Below are 16,316 nucleotides of genomic sequence, written 5' to 3'. Positions count from 1 at the left end.
GCTGGAGGTGTCACGTACATCACAGCTCTCATCCAAAGTTAGCGAAAAACAGTCAATGTCTCCGGGCATTATCAGCGCAACAAAGTCCAATAAGCACTCCTTAATAAACTCTCAGTCAGAAAACGCCTTACTTTTTCTGGCGCTTTTGTGAGAAATGACGAAACTTGTCCTGACGGCTGCATCTCTGGGGGTGTGAAATATGGCAAAAAGTCCTTGTTGGGTTTGCAGTTTTACCATCAACGCATCAGCCTCCCTTGCGCGCGCTTCATCAGACACATTCCGGTATTTTCCCTCGTGTTTCTTCGTGTAGTGGCGATTAAAATGATATTCTTTAAACACAGCAAGCTGTGTACCACAAATTAAGCACACGGCTTTACCATTAATTTATGTAAAGAAATACTTGCCAGTCCAAAACACGCCATTCGTCATAAACTTTTCTTTTTTAGCGTCTCATCACTTGTCGCTGTGCACCTGCACTCACAGGTTCCCCCCGGACATATGGCATGAATAACACATTTCAAAATAAAAGCAGCACAGTTGTATTGCGCGCACGACATAGATGTTTTTTAAACTTTATTTTGTAATTTGTTATTGCGCCGTTCAATTCACTCACAATCGCACACGCGCATACGTCCACACGGAAGTAATACAAATAACGCTTTTCAAAACAAAAGCAGCACCGTTGTATGGCACACTCGACATAGATACTTTTTGAAATTTATTTTGAAATTTTTGATTGGCCTCACGCGGGCCGGACAGGGATGCGCAAAGGGCCGGATGCGGCCCGCGGGCCGTACAATGCCCAGGTCTGACTTGGGGTATACAGTTATAAAAATCGCACAAAAAATAGCTTGCCGATGCTAGCATGCTAACTGTTAGCATATGTCAAGTACCTAGTTATATGACTGGAGGTATACAGTTGCAAAATTAGCAAAAAATTAATAGCTTGCTAATGTTATTTTAGCATGCTAACAGTTAGCTATTACCATGTACCAAGTTATATGACTCGGGGATATACAGTTGCAAAACTCGCACAAAAAATAGCTTGTTGATGCTAGCATGCTAACTATTAGCATATGTCAAGTACCTAGTTCTATGACTGGGGTATACAGTTGCAAAATTAGCCAAAGAAATAGCTTATTGTTGTTATTTTAGCATTCTAACATTTAACAATTGCCATGTACCAAATTATATGACTTGGGGTATAAAGTTATAAAATTCGCACAAAAAATAGCATGACAATGCTAGCATGCTAACTGTTAGCATATGTCAAGTACCTAGTTATATGACTGGGGGTATACAGTTGCAAAATTTGCAAAAAATAAATAGCTTGCTAATGTTATTTTAGCATGCTAACAGTTAGCAATTACCAAGTACCAAGTTATATGACTCGGGGATATACAGTTGCAAAACTCGCACAAAAAATAGCTTGCCGATGCTAGCATGCTAACTGTTAGCATATGTCAAGTACCTAGTTATATGACTGGGGGTATACAGTTGCAAAATTAGCAACAAAAAAAAGCTTACTGTTGTTATTTTAGCATTCTAACAGTTAGCAATTGCCATGTACCAAATTATATAACTTGGGGTATACAGTTATAAAACTCGCACAAAAAATAGTTTGCCGATGCTAGCATGCTAACAGTTAGCGGTCGTTATGTACCAACTTTTATGACTCTTGGATGAACGGCTGAGAAATTAGTTTCAAAATCCAACCATTCCAAGACATGCTGTTTAGAAATGAAATCCCAACTTTGTTGATACGAGGCGGCGTGCTCCCATGATGCTTTGCTGCAAAGTGCGCTAATCCTTTAATCGGGCCAAGAATGACAGCGAGGTTCCGATGCGAGGACAGAAAAGAGCGTTTGACCGTCATGAGAATTTACAGTCGACTTGTTGCAGGGAATCTTAATCGCTTTGTTCTGCATGGGGGGGGGGGGGGGGGGGGAGAACAGACTGCATGCTGGGAACGGCTGCGGGGGGCGAGGGGTCTTGGGTGTGTTACCATTTCCTGCCACACGAGGCAGTGTCGCCTAATATTGATGTCCACTGGCATGATTTGAAGTTTGCGTGTGCCGCAGGAGAAGAAGAGAAAGGAGGAGAGCGCGAGGACGTGTTCACCGTGCACGTCAACAGAGGACCTCACGGTCTCGGCCTGGCGCTGGTAGACGGGACGGTACGACTCCACGCCGCTTCCGACCAATCCAACGTCTCCCTGCGTGTGACGTCACACGCCTCCGTTTTTTTGTCTGTTGAGCAGAAGACGCCGCTGGGGATGAGCGGGATCTACGTCAAGTCCCTGGTCCCCGAGTCTCCCGCGGCGTTGTGTCGGCGACTCCAGACCGGGGATCGGATTCTGGCGGTGAACGGCGTCAGCCTGGTGGGTCTGGACTACAGCGTGTGAGTACGCCCCTCCTTCCCGGTGTGCCGTGCCTCGTACTCACCTTTGTCATCTTTTTGGTCCGCAGCGGCCGAGAGCTGATTCGCTCCTCGGGGGACTCGCTGAGACTCCTGGTGGCCAAGATGGACGCCGGCAAGGACTCGCAGGTCACCAAATGCTGAACAGGAAGTCAAGCCTACTTCCTGCTTCCTCGCACGTCCTGTTTCTCTTTCTCTCTCCCACACACACACACACACATACACACATGCAGGAAACCAAAAGTGATTAAAAAAAGTTTTGTATGGTTGAAATGTTTTTACTGCTTTGTATTTATAAAGTTGTTTTCACACCTTGTAATATTTATACACGCCTTCTTCTGCATCAAAATAAATCTTTTTTTTGTCTCCGACTTCCTGTGTCCATGTGGCAGCTGGCGACTGCGGGTCATCAGGAATGTGGGCGGAGTGCCCGGGTGTGTCCACACGCCACCAGACTTTTTTTTCCCCACTGCACACATAACATATATATATATATCTTGATGTATATATAGACTGTGGCTTTTGACCACGAGAGTGTGTGTGTGTGTGTGTGTGTGTGTGTGTGTGTGTGTGTGTGTGTGTGTGTGTGTGTGTGTGTGTGTGTGTGTGTGTGTGTGTGTGTGTGTGTGTGCGCAATGTACGTTTGTACAAGTTTAACAACATGAAAAAAACAAAATCTTAAATTTAACGTGAAATATTGACTTTCTAAACAAGTGGTTCTTAACCTGGGTTCGATCCAACCCTAAGGGTTCGGTGAGTCGGGCTCAGGAGTTCGGCGGAGGTCAAGACACACCCGACTCATCGTGTAAATAAAAACTTCTCCCTATCGGCGTATTATGGATACGGCAACAGCAGAAGTCACACTGATTTGCAGGTGTGTAATTTGTTGTGAGTTTATGCACTGTGTTGGTTTTGTTCTTTGAACAAGGTGATGTTCATGCACGGTTCATTTTGTGCACCGGTAAAAAAAACATGGTAACACTTTAGTATGGGGAACATATTCACCATTAATTAGTTGCTTATTAACATGCAAATTAGTAACATTTTGGCTCTTAACTAGTCATTACTAAGTACTTATTAATGCCTTATTCGGCCTGGCCTTATTATAACCCTAACCCTCTAACCCTGGCCCTAACCCTCTAACCCTAACCCTAACCAAATAACACTAAATTAAGTCTTTGTTACTTAGAATATGTTCCCCATACTAAAGTGTTCCCAAAAACATATAACTTTGTCTTGAATTAAAAATAAAAACATTTTATTTTTTACTAAAGAAGGGTTCGGTGAATGCGCATATGAAACTGGTGTGGTTCGGTACCGCCAACAAGGTTAAGAACCACTGATCTAAACAAAGCAGTCGACTAAAATAATAATAGTAAATAATATTCGAAACATGGCTCACCAATAAACTTGAAGTGTTTGGGCGCCCTCTTGTGGTTGAGTGCAGTACTGCATGCATCTTGGTTTAAATTTCCTCCTGAATTACCCATTTTACCCTTGATTTTAATCCTATTCAATAATTATATCCAACCTACTTACATTTTAACAACATACACTTTGTCAATTGATATGAAAGCCGGTGTTAATCACAAAGCCTTAAAGGCCTACTGAAACCCACTACTACCGACCACGCAGTCTGATAGTTTATATACAGTGTTGGGACTAACGCGTTACAAAGTAAACTGTAACGCCGTTAGTTTCGGCGGTAACTAGTAATCTAACACGTTATTTTTTATATTCAGTAACTCAGTTACCGTTACTACATGATGCGTTACTGCGTTATTTTACGTTATTTTTTATGTAGTATCGGCTAGAAACTGAAGATCTGAGTGTGTTTTGTGGCAGCGCTGATGGAAAAGAAAGGGCGTACATGCTTTCTGTGGGTGGGGGCGGGGGGGGGACTCCCATACCGTAGTTGAGGAGCGCAGGGGAGACGTTCCTTCGGGGCTAACAACCTTCACTTTACCCGGAAGTGGTCTTTACAGCTAAGGGTGAATGACGAGGCCGGCGGTTTGTTGCAACTTTGTGACTTTATTGGACGCAGCCATCAACCAAGCTAGAGAGAGCACCTGCAAGCACTCACTGTTGCCGCTCCCTCACTTCTCTCGCCCACCCACTCACTGACGTCCCTCACCCACATGCTGTCATATCTTAAAGGGCCACACACACACGCACACACATAAACGCTACTATCATAACAACTAACAAGACATCAAGGCGAAGCCAAGAGTCGATTTTTTTTTAACAAGGAGAAATTCTCAATACTTTTCTTTTGTCGAGCACAAAGAAAATAACATTTTAGTTAAATGTAAGTTGTGTCTTGGATCAAATATCCTATATACTTCAAGTTCAAGTTAAAGTGCCATTATGTTGCAGCTATTTAAAATAGTTTTGTCAATTTGTTCTGGCCTGAAATAAATTGGCCTTTGAAACATATCTTTGTCTTTGTGTGTTGTATGTAGACCACATTGTTTGTGTGTTGTATGTAGACCACATTGTTTGTGTGTTGTATGTAGACCACATTGTTTGTGTGTTGTATGTAGACCACATTGTTTGTGTGTTGTATGTAGACCACATTGTTTGTGTGTTGTATGTAGACCACATTGCTTAGCAGAGTTCAGTGATGCAAATGCATGTCAAGTTGATCAACACATTGTATTATTCTGCAGTGCAATAACAGTACGGAAATATAGGCTAAAGGGCATTAATGGGAGCTTTTAAAAAAGAAAAGAAAAAAAGAAGTAACTAAATAGTCACTTTTCAAAGTAACACATTACTTTTTGGTGTAAGTAACTGAGTTAGTAACTGAGTTACTTTTGAAATGAAGTAACTAGTAACTATAACTCATTACTGGTTTTCAGTAACTAACCCAACACTGTTTATATATCAATGATGAAATCTTAACATTGCAACACATGCCAATACGGCCGGGTTAACTTATAAAGTGCAATTTTAAATTTCCCGCTAAACTTCCGGTTGAAAACGTCTACGTATGATGACGTATGCGCGTGACATCAATCGTTGAAACGGAAGTATTCGGACTCCATTGAATCCAATACAAAAAGCTCTGTTTTCATCTCAAAATTCCACAGTTTCCTGGACATCTGTGTTGGTGAATCTTTTGCAATTTGTTTGATGAACAATGAAGACTGCAAAGAAGAAAGTTGTAGGTGGGATCGGTGTATTAGCGGCTGGCTGCAGCAACACAACCAGGAGGACTTTGACTTGGATAGCAGACGCGCTATCCGATGCTAGCCGCCGACCGCACGGATGATTGGGTGAAGTCCTTCGTCGCACCGTCGATCGCTGGAACGCAGGTGAGCACGGGTGTTGAGCAGATGAGGGCTGGCTGGCGTAGGTGGATAGCTAATGTTTTTAGCATAGCTCTGTGAGGTCCCGTTGCTAAGTTAGCTTCAATGGCGTCGTTAGCAACAGCATTGCTAAGCTTCGCCAGGCTGGAAAGCATTAACCGTGTATTTACAGGTCCATGGTTTAATAGTATTGTTGATTTTCTGTCTATCCTTCCAGTCAGGGGCTTATTTCTTTTGTTTCTATATGCAGTTAAGCCCGATGCTATCACGTTAGCTCCGTAGCTAAAGTGTTTCGCCGATGTATTGTCGTGGAGATAAAAGTCACTGTGAATGTCCATTTCGCGTTCTCGACTCTCATTTTCAAGAGGATATAGTATCCGAGGTGGTTTAAAATACAAATCCGTGATCCACAATAGAAAAAGGAGAGTGTGTGGAATCCAATGAGCCAGCTTGTACCTAAGTTACGGTCAGAGCGAAAAAAGATGTGTCCTGCACTGCACTCTAGTCCTTCACTCTCACGTTCCTCATCCACGAATCTTTCATCCTGGCTCAAATTAATGGGGTAATCGTCGCTTTCTCGGTCCGAATCGCTCTCGCTGCTGGTGTAAACAATGGGGAAATGTGAGGAGCCCTTCAACCTGTGACATCACGCTACTTCCGGTACAGGCAAGACTTTTTTTTATCAGCGACCAAAAGTTGCGAACTTTATCGTCGATGTTCTCTACTAGGGATGGCGTGGCGAAGTTGGTAGAGTGGCCGTGTCAGCAATCGGAGTGTTGCTGGTTACTGGGGTTCAATCCCCACCTTCTACCATCCTAGTCACGTCCGTTGTGTCCTTGGGCAAGACACTTCACCCTTGCTCCTGATGGCTGCTGGTTAGCGCCTTGCATGGCAGCTTCCGCCATCAGTGTGTGAATGGGTGAATGTGGAAATACTGTCAAAGCGCTTTGAGTACCTTGAAGGTAGAAAAGCGCTATACAAGTATAACCCATTCATTATTTATTTACTAAATCCTTTCAGCAAAAATATGGCAATATCGCAAAATGATCAAGTATGACACATAGAATGGATCTGCTATCCCCGTTTAAATAAAAAAAATTCATTTCAGTAGGCCTTTAAATCAGGCTGATTATAAGAATAAATACTATTCAGATATACTGCGAAAAGTAAGGACTCTTATAATTACACAACGCTGAAATAAATGCATTCTGACTAAAGTAATAATGAATATGTTTCTTAACTAAACTGTCAATAAAATTAACGCGCAAATGAAAATACAGCTTCACTTTCGTCATCATTTTTGCGCTTAAGAAACTTCTCTATTACTTCAGCTCCACTCTTCTTGTTTGTCTGATATTGTCATTACTGCCACAAGTGGTGGAAACGTGTATTACAACCGAGTAGCTGAGAAAACACTCTTTTTGCTGGCCCTTTTTGTGCCCAACAATGGGTCCCGGCCCTATGGTTAGAAAACACTGGTTTAAAATACAACATAAAAGCGGACGCAGTAAATAGTGAAACTTGTCATTTATTTCAAAATACATTAAACAGGATTTAAATAAAATAAATATTACTTAGACATTAGAAAAACATTTTCCGATCATCAACATCGCTGTGAATGCCGCCATTGCAGGTTGTCCAAGTGGCTTCCAGGTCCTGACTCGGTCCAGCACAGGTAAGACTTGTCACCTGACAAAAACCAAAGTCAAATCATTGTATTAAAGTTAAATGTGTATATACATACATAAATACACACACATGTTTGTATACATATATAAATGTATATATACATACATATATTTACCTACATATATATATACATACATGCATAAACATACATACATATATACCTACATATAAACATATATATACCTACATATAAACATATATATACCTACATATACATATAAGTGTAAAGGTATCAAAATCTCACAGTATATTAACACAGTGTTAAGGCCACGGTACGATATTATTGTGGTAAATGTCACAAAAAAAGGTTTAAAAAAGTTATAGTGTGTAAAATGGAGTGGCAGGAATGTTTATGACAAACACTTACTGTAATTGAACACAAATATAATTCTCAAATGTTCTAATATTTATTACTACGTACAATTTTTAGTGCAAAGAGTTGTGCAAGGACATCTACTGTTATAAAATATTAAAAAACTTAGTTTGGTGTTTTTAAAGTAACAATGCAAACATTCAGTGTAACACAATAATGTTCACTTTAGTGTCTTTTTAACTTTTACTTTATAAGAAGCAGTGTCCTCCACAGTGGACATATTTATATCAGTCTGGAATATGCGGTTTCCTAGAAAAATGTACCAACAATTTAACTTTAAATAAAGTAAATAGCTCACAAACTGATGTTTGGCTTTAAATATCTTTTGTGTGACACTTTATGAGGAGGCGACTTGTCCAGGGTGGACGCTGCCTTCCGCCCGAGTGCAGCTGGACAGGCTTTTTAAGTAGTTTTTCAGATTCCTCGTACTTTCTGTGTTTAACTTTTTTTGGGGTGATTACCTGCGTGCGGTGCGACATGACCAGCTGGCTCTGTGTCGCCTTGGAAACGTTCAAAACGATAGTGGGACGCTTTGCTTTGCAGAATGCAGACTTTCTTACCTCCGCCAAATAAGTTATGTTTTCACCAAGGTTTGTTTGTCTGTTTGTTAGCAACATAACTCAAACAGTTATGGATAGATTATGATGATTTTTTTAGGAAATGTCCCAAAAACAATTCCTCTCATCTTCTACGAATACACTACCTGCTTAGGGCGTTCCACGTCCCCACCTGGGAGCTGATATTCATTTTTAGACCCGGCCAACGCTAAAGCGGCACAAAAAAATGACACACCAAGTTTTTCTTTGATACAGTCAGGTGTCACGGTATTATTGTGAATACTTTGAAATCGAAATACCGGTACACTCCTAATAAATAAATAAATAAATAAATATTAAGGCTGCAACAACTAATCGATTAAATCAATTAAAATCGATTATAAAAATAGTTGGCGATTAATTTAGTCATCGATTCGTTGGATCTATGCTATGCGCATGCGCTGTGGCTACGTTTTTTTTTGTAACCTTTATTTATAAACTGCAACATTTACAAACAGCTGAGAAACAATAATCGAAATAATAGGGGTGTAACGGTACGTGTATTTGTATCGAACCGTTTCGGTTCGGTGCGGAGGTGTACCGAACGAGTTTCCACACGGACATATTAAGTAGCGTACTGCACGTTGTGTAAACAATACTCAAAATGCCGGACATTTGACGCATTTATGAAACTCCGCCCTGACAGCTCCGCAAAAGAGGACATGTCCGGTGAAAAGAGGACGTATGGTCAGTCTATCCTAGCCCGTTAGCTGCTAGCATGCTAGCAAAAGAGGACATGTCTGGTGAAACCGGGCTAGGTCCTGACCATATGTCCTCTTTTCACCGGACATGTCCTCTTTTGCGGGGCTGTCGGGCGGTGTTTCTTAAATGCCTCAAATGTCCGGCATTTTGACTTAGGGTTGCGTGTATTTTCAATGTATGTTCAGGGTTAAGAAGGTTAAAAACACAACAAATTGTGCGCGCAGCATTGGTGAAGGAGGGGGAGAGACGGAGATCGAGAGAGTTGTGACAAACGCGCATGTGTCGTCAGGCTCTGCTTTTTATCGATAGATTTATCAGATTAAATTTTTTATTATCTATAGCAGGGGTGTCTAAAGTGTGCATTTTTGTAACATTTTCCTTGTTTTATTTGGCAAGTTGAAAGAACATGGCGCCAGTATGCTGTTTTTTTTTCAATAAAATACTGGAAAGGATAGAAATGTAGTTTGTCTCTTTTATCCAATTATTAATCGATCAATCGAAGTAATAATCGCCAAATTAATCGATTATCAAATTAATCGTTACTTGCAGCCCTAATATATATATATATACATATATATACATACATATACATACATACACACACACACACACACACATGTACATATATATATACACACACACACATACATATATATAGAAATATATACATTCACACACACACATATTATATATATATTTCACATATATATTAATATAAATGTATAAATATATATTAATGTAAATTTATACATACATACAGTATATAGATATACACACACACACATATATATATAGATATACAGACACATATATATATATATATACACTGTATATATATATATATTAGGGGTGTGGGAAAAAATCGATTCGAATTCGAATCGCGATTCTCACGTTGTGCGATTCAGAATCGATTCTCATTTTTAAAAAATCGATTTTTTAAATGTTTATTTATTCTAATTTTTTTTTTTTAATTAATCAATCCAACAAAACAATACACAGCAATACCATAACAATGCAATCCAATTCCAAAACCGACCCAGCAACACTCAGAACTGCAATAAACCGAGCAATTGAGAGGAGAAACAAACACGACACAGAACAAACCAAAAGTAGTGAAACAAAAATGAATATTATCAACAACAGTATCAATATTAGTTACAATTTCAACATAGCAGTGATTAAAAATCCCTCATTGACATTATCATTAGACATTTATAAAAAAAAAAAAAAAGAACAATAGTGTCACAGTGGCTTACACTTGCATCGCATCTCATAAGCTTGACAACACACTGTGTCCAATATTTTCACAAAGATAAAATAAGTCATATTTTTGGAAAAAAAAAATCGATTTTGAATCGAATCGTGACCCCAAGAATCGATATTGAATCGAATCGTGGGACACCCAAAGATTCACAGCCCTAATATATATATATATATTATATATATACACTACCGTTCAAAAGTTTGGGGTCACCCAAACAATTTTGTGGAATAGCCTTCATTTCTAAGAACAAGAATAGACTGTCGAGTTTCAGATGAAAGTTCTCTTTTTCTGGCCATTTTGAGCGTTTAATTGACCCCACAAATGTGATGCTCCAGAAACTCAATCTGCTCAAAGGAAGGTCAGTTTTGTAGCTTCTGTAACGAGCTAAACTGTTTTCAGATGTGTGAACATGATTGCACAAGGGTTTTCTAATCATCAATTAGCCTTCTGAGCCAATGAGCTAACACATTGTACCATTAGAACACTGGGGTGATAGTTGCTGGAAATGGGCCTCTATACACCTATGTAGATATTGCACCAAAAACCAGACATTTGCAGCTAGAATAGTCATTTACCACATTAGCAATGTATCGAGTGTATTTCTTTAAAGTTAAGACTAGTTTAAAGTTATCTTCATTGAAAAGTACAGTGCTTCAAAAATAAGGACATTTCAATGTGACCCCAAACTTTTGAACTGTAGTGTATATACATACAGTATATATATATATATATATATATATATATATATATATATATATATATACATACATACATACATACATACATACATACACACACACATACATACATGTATTTTACATATATATTAATATAAATATATATATTAGTGTAAATATACAGTACAGGCTAAAAGTTTGGACACACCTCATTCAATGCATTTTCTTTATTTTCATGACTATTTACATTGTAGATTGTCACTGAAGGCATCAAAACTATGAATGAACACATGTGGAGTTATGTACTTAACAAAAAAAGGTGAAATAACTGAAAACATGTTTTATATTCGAGTTTCTTCAAAAGAGCCACCCTTGGTTCTGATTACTGTTTTGCAAACTCTTGGCATCCTCTCGATGTGCTTCAAGAGGTAGTCACCTTAAAGGGTTTTCACTTCACAGGTGTCATAATTTTGATGCCTTCAGTGACAGTCTACAATGTAAATAGTCGTGAAAATAAAGAAAACGCATTGAAATGAGAAGGTGTGTCCAAACCTTTGGCCTGTACTGTATGTATGTGTACACACACACACACATAAATCAAATCAAATCAACTTTATTTATAAAGCACATTTAAAATTTACCACAGGGGTAGCCAAAGTGCTGTACAACGGGCAGGTTAAAAGATAATACGAGAACCGAGCAAACACAACACAACACAACACAAACAGAACACGATAAAAAATAAATAAATAAAATAAATAAAACATAAAAACAGGTTCACAGCAGGTGTATTATGGGGCGCCATTGCAGGATGGATATCACTCAGTGTTAAAAGCCATGGAATAAAAGTATGTTTTTAAGAGAAATTTAAAAACAGGAAGAGGAGGCTTGTCTAACACTAAGAGGTAGGTCGTTCCAGAGCTTAGGAGCAGCAGCGGCGAAAGCTCTGTCACCTCTAAGCTTCAGCCTTGTGTCTGGGACCGTTAGTAGCAGCTGATCGGCTGATCTTAGGGATCGGGTGGGGCAGTAAGGCTGAAGGAGGTCGGAGAGATATGTTGGCGCGAGGTTGTTTAGACATTTAAAAACAAATAAAAGGAGTTTAAAATTGATTCGGTAACGCACAGGGAGCCAGTGAAGGGACGCTAATATAGGGGTGATGTGCTCACGTCTGCGGGTCTGTGTTAGCAGACGAGCAGCAGAGTTCTGCACGAGCTGCAGGCGGGCGAGGGAGGCCTGGCTAATGCCTACATACAGGGCATTGCAGTAGTCAAGACGAGTCGAGATAAAGGCGTGGATTAATTTCTGGAGATCATGTCCTGATAGAAGCGGTTTCACTTTCGCTATTTGGCGTAATTGATAAAAGCTTTTTTAAACGACGCGGCTGATTTGTTTTTCGAATTTAAAATCTGAGTCGAACTTTACCCCCAGGTTTGTGACACAGTCACTGAGATACGGGGTCAGAGTGCCGAGGTCAACGTTGGGGGAGGGAGAGCGACTTGGACCGAACAACATAACTTCTGTTTTGTCTTCATTTAGGCTCAGGAAGTTAGCTGAAAGCCAGGCTTTGATGTCGTGCAGGCAGTCAATAAGAAGTTGAACCGTGTTATTTTGTGCCATGGGAAAATAAATCTGGCAATCATCGGCATAAAAATGAAATGCAATATCATACTTCCTAAAAATAGAACCAAGGGGGAGAAGGTAAAGCGCAAATAAGATTGGGGCAAGGATTGAGCCCTGGGGAACCCCATGTGGTAAAGGAGCTGTGGAAGACATAAAACTGTCTATTTTTACACAAAAACTCCTGTCGGTTAGGTACGACCGGAACCAGTTGAGGGCGGCGCCCTTAATGCCCACACAGTTCTCAAGACGAGTGATTAAGGTGGCGTGGTCGACGGTGTCGAACGCAGCACATACATACATATACGTGTGTGTGTCTTTTTGTGTAAAAATATTACCAGACAGTTTGTCTTGAGCTCACATGCACACGCACGTGCACGCCGCTTTCCATGACATCACAAAGCAGAAGGCGTGGTCAGAAAAGCTCCGTCGCCCCAGAGGAGAGCTGTGGAAAGTTCTGAATGAAAGAAATACCGAAAGGTGAAACATCTCCACTTAACCAATCTTAAATTACTGCAGTAATCTGATTACTTTTGTGCACCGTAGTTGCAATCACTCCTGCGCCATGTGACCCTCAAGATAGAGGGGCATCCTACGGCGTGGTCACCTGACATGTCGCCGCGTCGCTCGCCACAACTCACTCTGTTGCAGACAACACTTAAGGTCAAAGGTTGTGACAGGAAATAGGAAAATAACTAACCTTTATGTGTCTTTGATGTTGGTAATGCTGCGTCATGTGATGCTGGCGACATCTCATGGAGAAGTTGTCCTCGTTTAGAACGCAACCTGAACACACACACATGCTGGTTAAACACACACACACACACACGCTCAGACGCACAGACAGTACCTGTGTGGCGTGCACAGGTGTAGTGATAACTTTGCGTGCAACCTTTCTGGGAACATCCCATAATAGCTCCAGGTCGCTGGCACAAGGAGCACACCTGAAACAAGAAGAAGAGTTGAGTCACGGCATGATGTCATCGCAAGCGGACGCCCTTTGACCCCGGACCGACCGTGTGGCGTGTGGCGCTCGCCGCCTCCTCCAGGCCGTACAGCTTCCCTCTGACCAGGAAGACGCCGGCGCTCCAGGCGCCGCAGTCCTCATGGATCCAACGCTCCTCTTCCCCACCCTGGCTGGTCCGGGGGACGTGGTCAGGATAGTAGGGTCCGTGGAGGTCGCCGAGGCCTCGGGCGTTAGTCACGTGACCACAGAGGTAGCACAGCGGCGTCACTGGACTTGCGCCGGCGGCGACGTGTCGAGCCAGACGGAAACAGGAAGTCTTGGGTAGGAAGCCGGAAGACGTGGCAGTGGACGTTTGGTCTTTCAGGCGTCCGTCCTGCTGGTCTTCCTTGTGGTTGACCACCGTGCAAAGATGGTCCTGCACACGCACAAACGGACAAAATATGTCTGAACTCCTCCTCTTCTGTTTGGAATCTCGGACTTTGATCGGCGCCGGTGGCGGCGAGAAACGGGCCAACACCGCTCGCTGTCTCGTCAAAGCCGCCGCCCTCTTGCCGGCTCCTTTGCCCCTCCCACTCCGCTTTGCCGTGACCTCCCTCGGTTTTGTCGGTGTGCGTCTGCGGGCGGCGAGCGGGATCTGGCAGTCGCGCTGAGGCTCCGCCTTTGTCTTGGATGGGGTAGGAGCCACAGCGCACTGGGCGGCGGCAGGGGGACGAGCCTCGTCGGAGCTGGACGAGCGCAGCGCGTACGTCATCACGTCGCCAGAGTCGCAACTTTCGTAATAAATTCCCACTGCGTCCTTTTTCGCGCGCCTCGTCAAGCGGTGGCGAGGGAGGCGAGAAAAAACGGGGCACTTGCTGATCCTGCCGCTGCGTTTGCCCTCTGTGGGCGGAGCTTCAATCTGCTCGGCATTCTCCAAATTCCTCCTTTGACGGGAAATATTTTGTCTTTTTAGTGTCACCTTGGTAACGGGAACTTCCACCACATCGCTGTCATCGCTGGAGGCATCCACGCGGGAGTAGGCGGAGTCAGCATAGACGGAGCTCAGGTCTGACAGGAGGACCACGGGTCTGGCGTGATGCGGGGGGATGTCGCCCGAGCTGTCGGACGACTCCTCCGAGGACGAGCTGTCTCGGCTCGGCGAGCTCGGGAGCGCCGTGCCTTGGCGACAGAAGCCTGGCGAGGACGCCGCGGCCGACTCCACCACGTGTCGCACGCCGTCCCCGACAAAGGGGGCGCACAAGAGTGGCTGCTTGGACGTGGACAGCAGGACAATGACGTCAGAGCTGCTGGCGCTGTCTTCCTCGCCCTCGCCGCTGCTGTCCATGTCATCGGCCCCGTAGAAGCCGGAACACCAAAGGTCGCCATGAACGCCGTCGCGGTAAAGGCCGGGGCTGAGGCTAGCGTTCGAGTAGCTGCCCGGCTCCACGCCGGCGCCCGCATCGGGCCGCAACGTGGCTCTGGTCCTGCACGGGGCATCGAGGTGAGGGCTGGCCGGGCGTCTGTGGTACCACTCTGGCTTCTTGGCGAGGTCCTGGACGGGGGCGTGGCTTCTGGGCACTACAGAGAAGCTCTTAGACAGGTCCATCATGGCCGCCTGGCTCCGCCTCCATCACTGAAAACAATCAGTAGCACAGTAATACACAATATAAAAGGAGCAATTAAAACACTTTTCACTTGTGCCTCTACAACGAAAATCAGTATTAACAAGGAGCTAATTAAATAGTTTTTAACGTTTTTGTTACAACATTAACACGTAATTTATATTGATGTTTGTAACATTAACATCGATGCTTTCTGTCATGAAAGACATGGTTACACAAAGACTCGTCGTTTGCTACTTAATATCTAAACGTTATTCAAGAGGTTTTGTACAACGTGACACAATGACAAAAACAACTAATAAGTACTTAAGGGTAGATTTGTTGGTTTTTACCAGAGGTTTGAAGTTAGACTCTTTCTTCCCCATCGCTCAGCTCGGTCACCGGCTTTTAGCTTAGCATATGTTAGCTTAGCAGGCCTAGCACAGCGTGCTAACGGCTTAGCTGGCATAGCACGCACACGACACCATTAAAAATGAGCAACGTGCTTGTACGCGTGACGAGCAGCCACGTAGAATATACACTTTTTAAACTCTAGGCAGACACAAATAGGCGTGTTTTGCTCTCATGTAGCGATGATGTAGCACTTAGCTAATGTTAGCTAACCGACTGCACGCAGCAGCTGTTATCTTGGCGAAGTCAAGTATCCATCACGCACAAAGGTCCTAACCGGAAATTGATGCATGGCGTTCGAAGTAAACGCCAACGTATAGCTAAAACTAATAAAATAGCTGTGTTGGGAGGTTTTAAAAATGTTTTTTTATACGGCTAAAATACATATCCCATTTACCTAACTTGAAGTTTGCGTTTAAGGGCCTTCACATACTTTTTATTTGTATTTTATACTTTTGTTTTGAAATATCTGCCTGGAAAATACCAATTCTCAAACAAACCAACTTGATGGTATTCACACAATTAGTGATGTGCAATACCACTCATTTTCTTTCCGATCCGAAACCGAGTAAATTTCAGGCTGGTTGATTGATTGATTGAAACTTTTATTAGTCGATTGCACAGTACAGTACATATTCCGTACAATTAAACACTAAATGGTAACACCCGAATACGTTTTTCAACTTGTTTAAGTCGGGGTCCACGTTAATC

General features: G+C 42.4%; 2 protein-coding genes across 5 annotated transcripts in view; one reads left to right on the top strand and one right to left on the bottom strand.

Annotated features, from left to right (window-relative positions):
• Positions 1-2,789, top strand: part of radil2a (Ras association and DIL domains 2a) — a 38,243-nt gene extending 35,454 nt beyond the window's left edge. For 3 of the 4 annotated variants that reach the window (XM_062050365.1, XM_062050362.1, XM_062050361.1), the window contains 3 exons: positions 2,082-2,176; positions 2,261-2,380; positions 2,469-2,789. In XM_062050365.1, the coding sequence (XP_061906349.1) occupies positions 2,082-2,176; positions 2,261-2,380; positions 2,469-2,669 (416 nt within the window). In that variant the 3' untranslated portion in view covers positions 2,670-2,789. Of the gene's footprint in view, positions 1-2,081; positions 2,177-2,260; positions 2,401-2,468 lie in introns of all 4 variants that reach the window. The other variant, XM_062050363.1, reaches the window with a different exon arrangement.
• Positions 2,790-7,241: 4,452 nt separating this feature from the next.
• Positions 7,242-15,889, bottom strand: LOC133652041 (uncharacterized). The gene is made up of 7 exons (XM_062050360.1): positions 15,548-15,889; positions 13,664-15,226; positions 13,498-13,591; positions 13,348-13,433; positions 13,179-13,289; positions 12,986-13,104; positions 7,242-7,418 (listed from the first exon to the last, which is right to left on the bottom strand). Exons 2-5 carry the CDS (start codon positions 15,200-15,202, stop codon positions 13,251-13,253), a joined length of 1,758 nt encoding a protein of 585 aa, XP_061906344.1. The 5' UTR covers positions 15,203-15,226; positions 15,548-15,889; the 3' UTR covers positions 7,242-7,418; positions 12,986-13,104; positions 13,179-13,250.
• Positions 15,890-16,316: the final 427 nt, after the last annotated feature.

Source organism: Entelurus aequoreus, linkage group LG06, assembly GCF_033978785.1.
Source record: "Entelurus aequoreus isolate RoL-2023_Sb linkage group LG06, RoL_Eaeq_v1.1, whole genome shotgun sequence".
Lineage (NCBI taxonomy): Eukaryota > Metazoa > Chordata > Actinopteri > Syngnathiformes > Syngnathidae > Entelurus > Entelurus aequoreus.
Note: the sequence above shows the minus strand (reverse complement) of the source record. Positions and strands in the feature narration are given on the sequence as shown.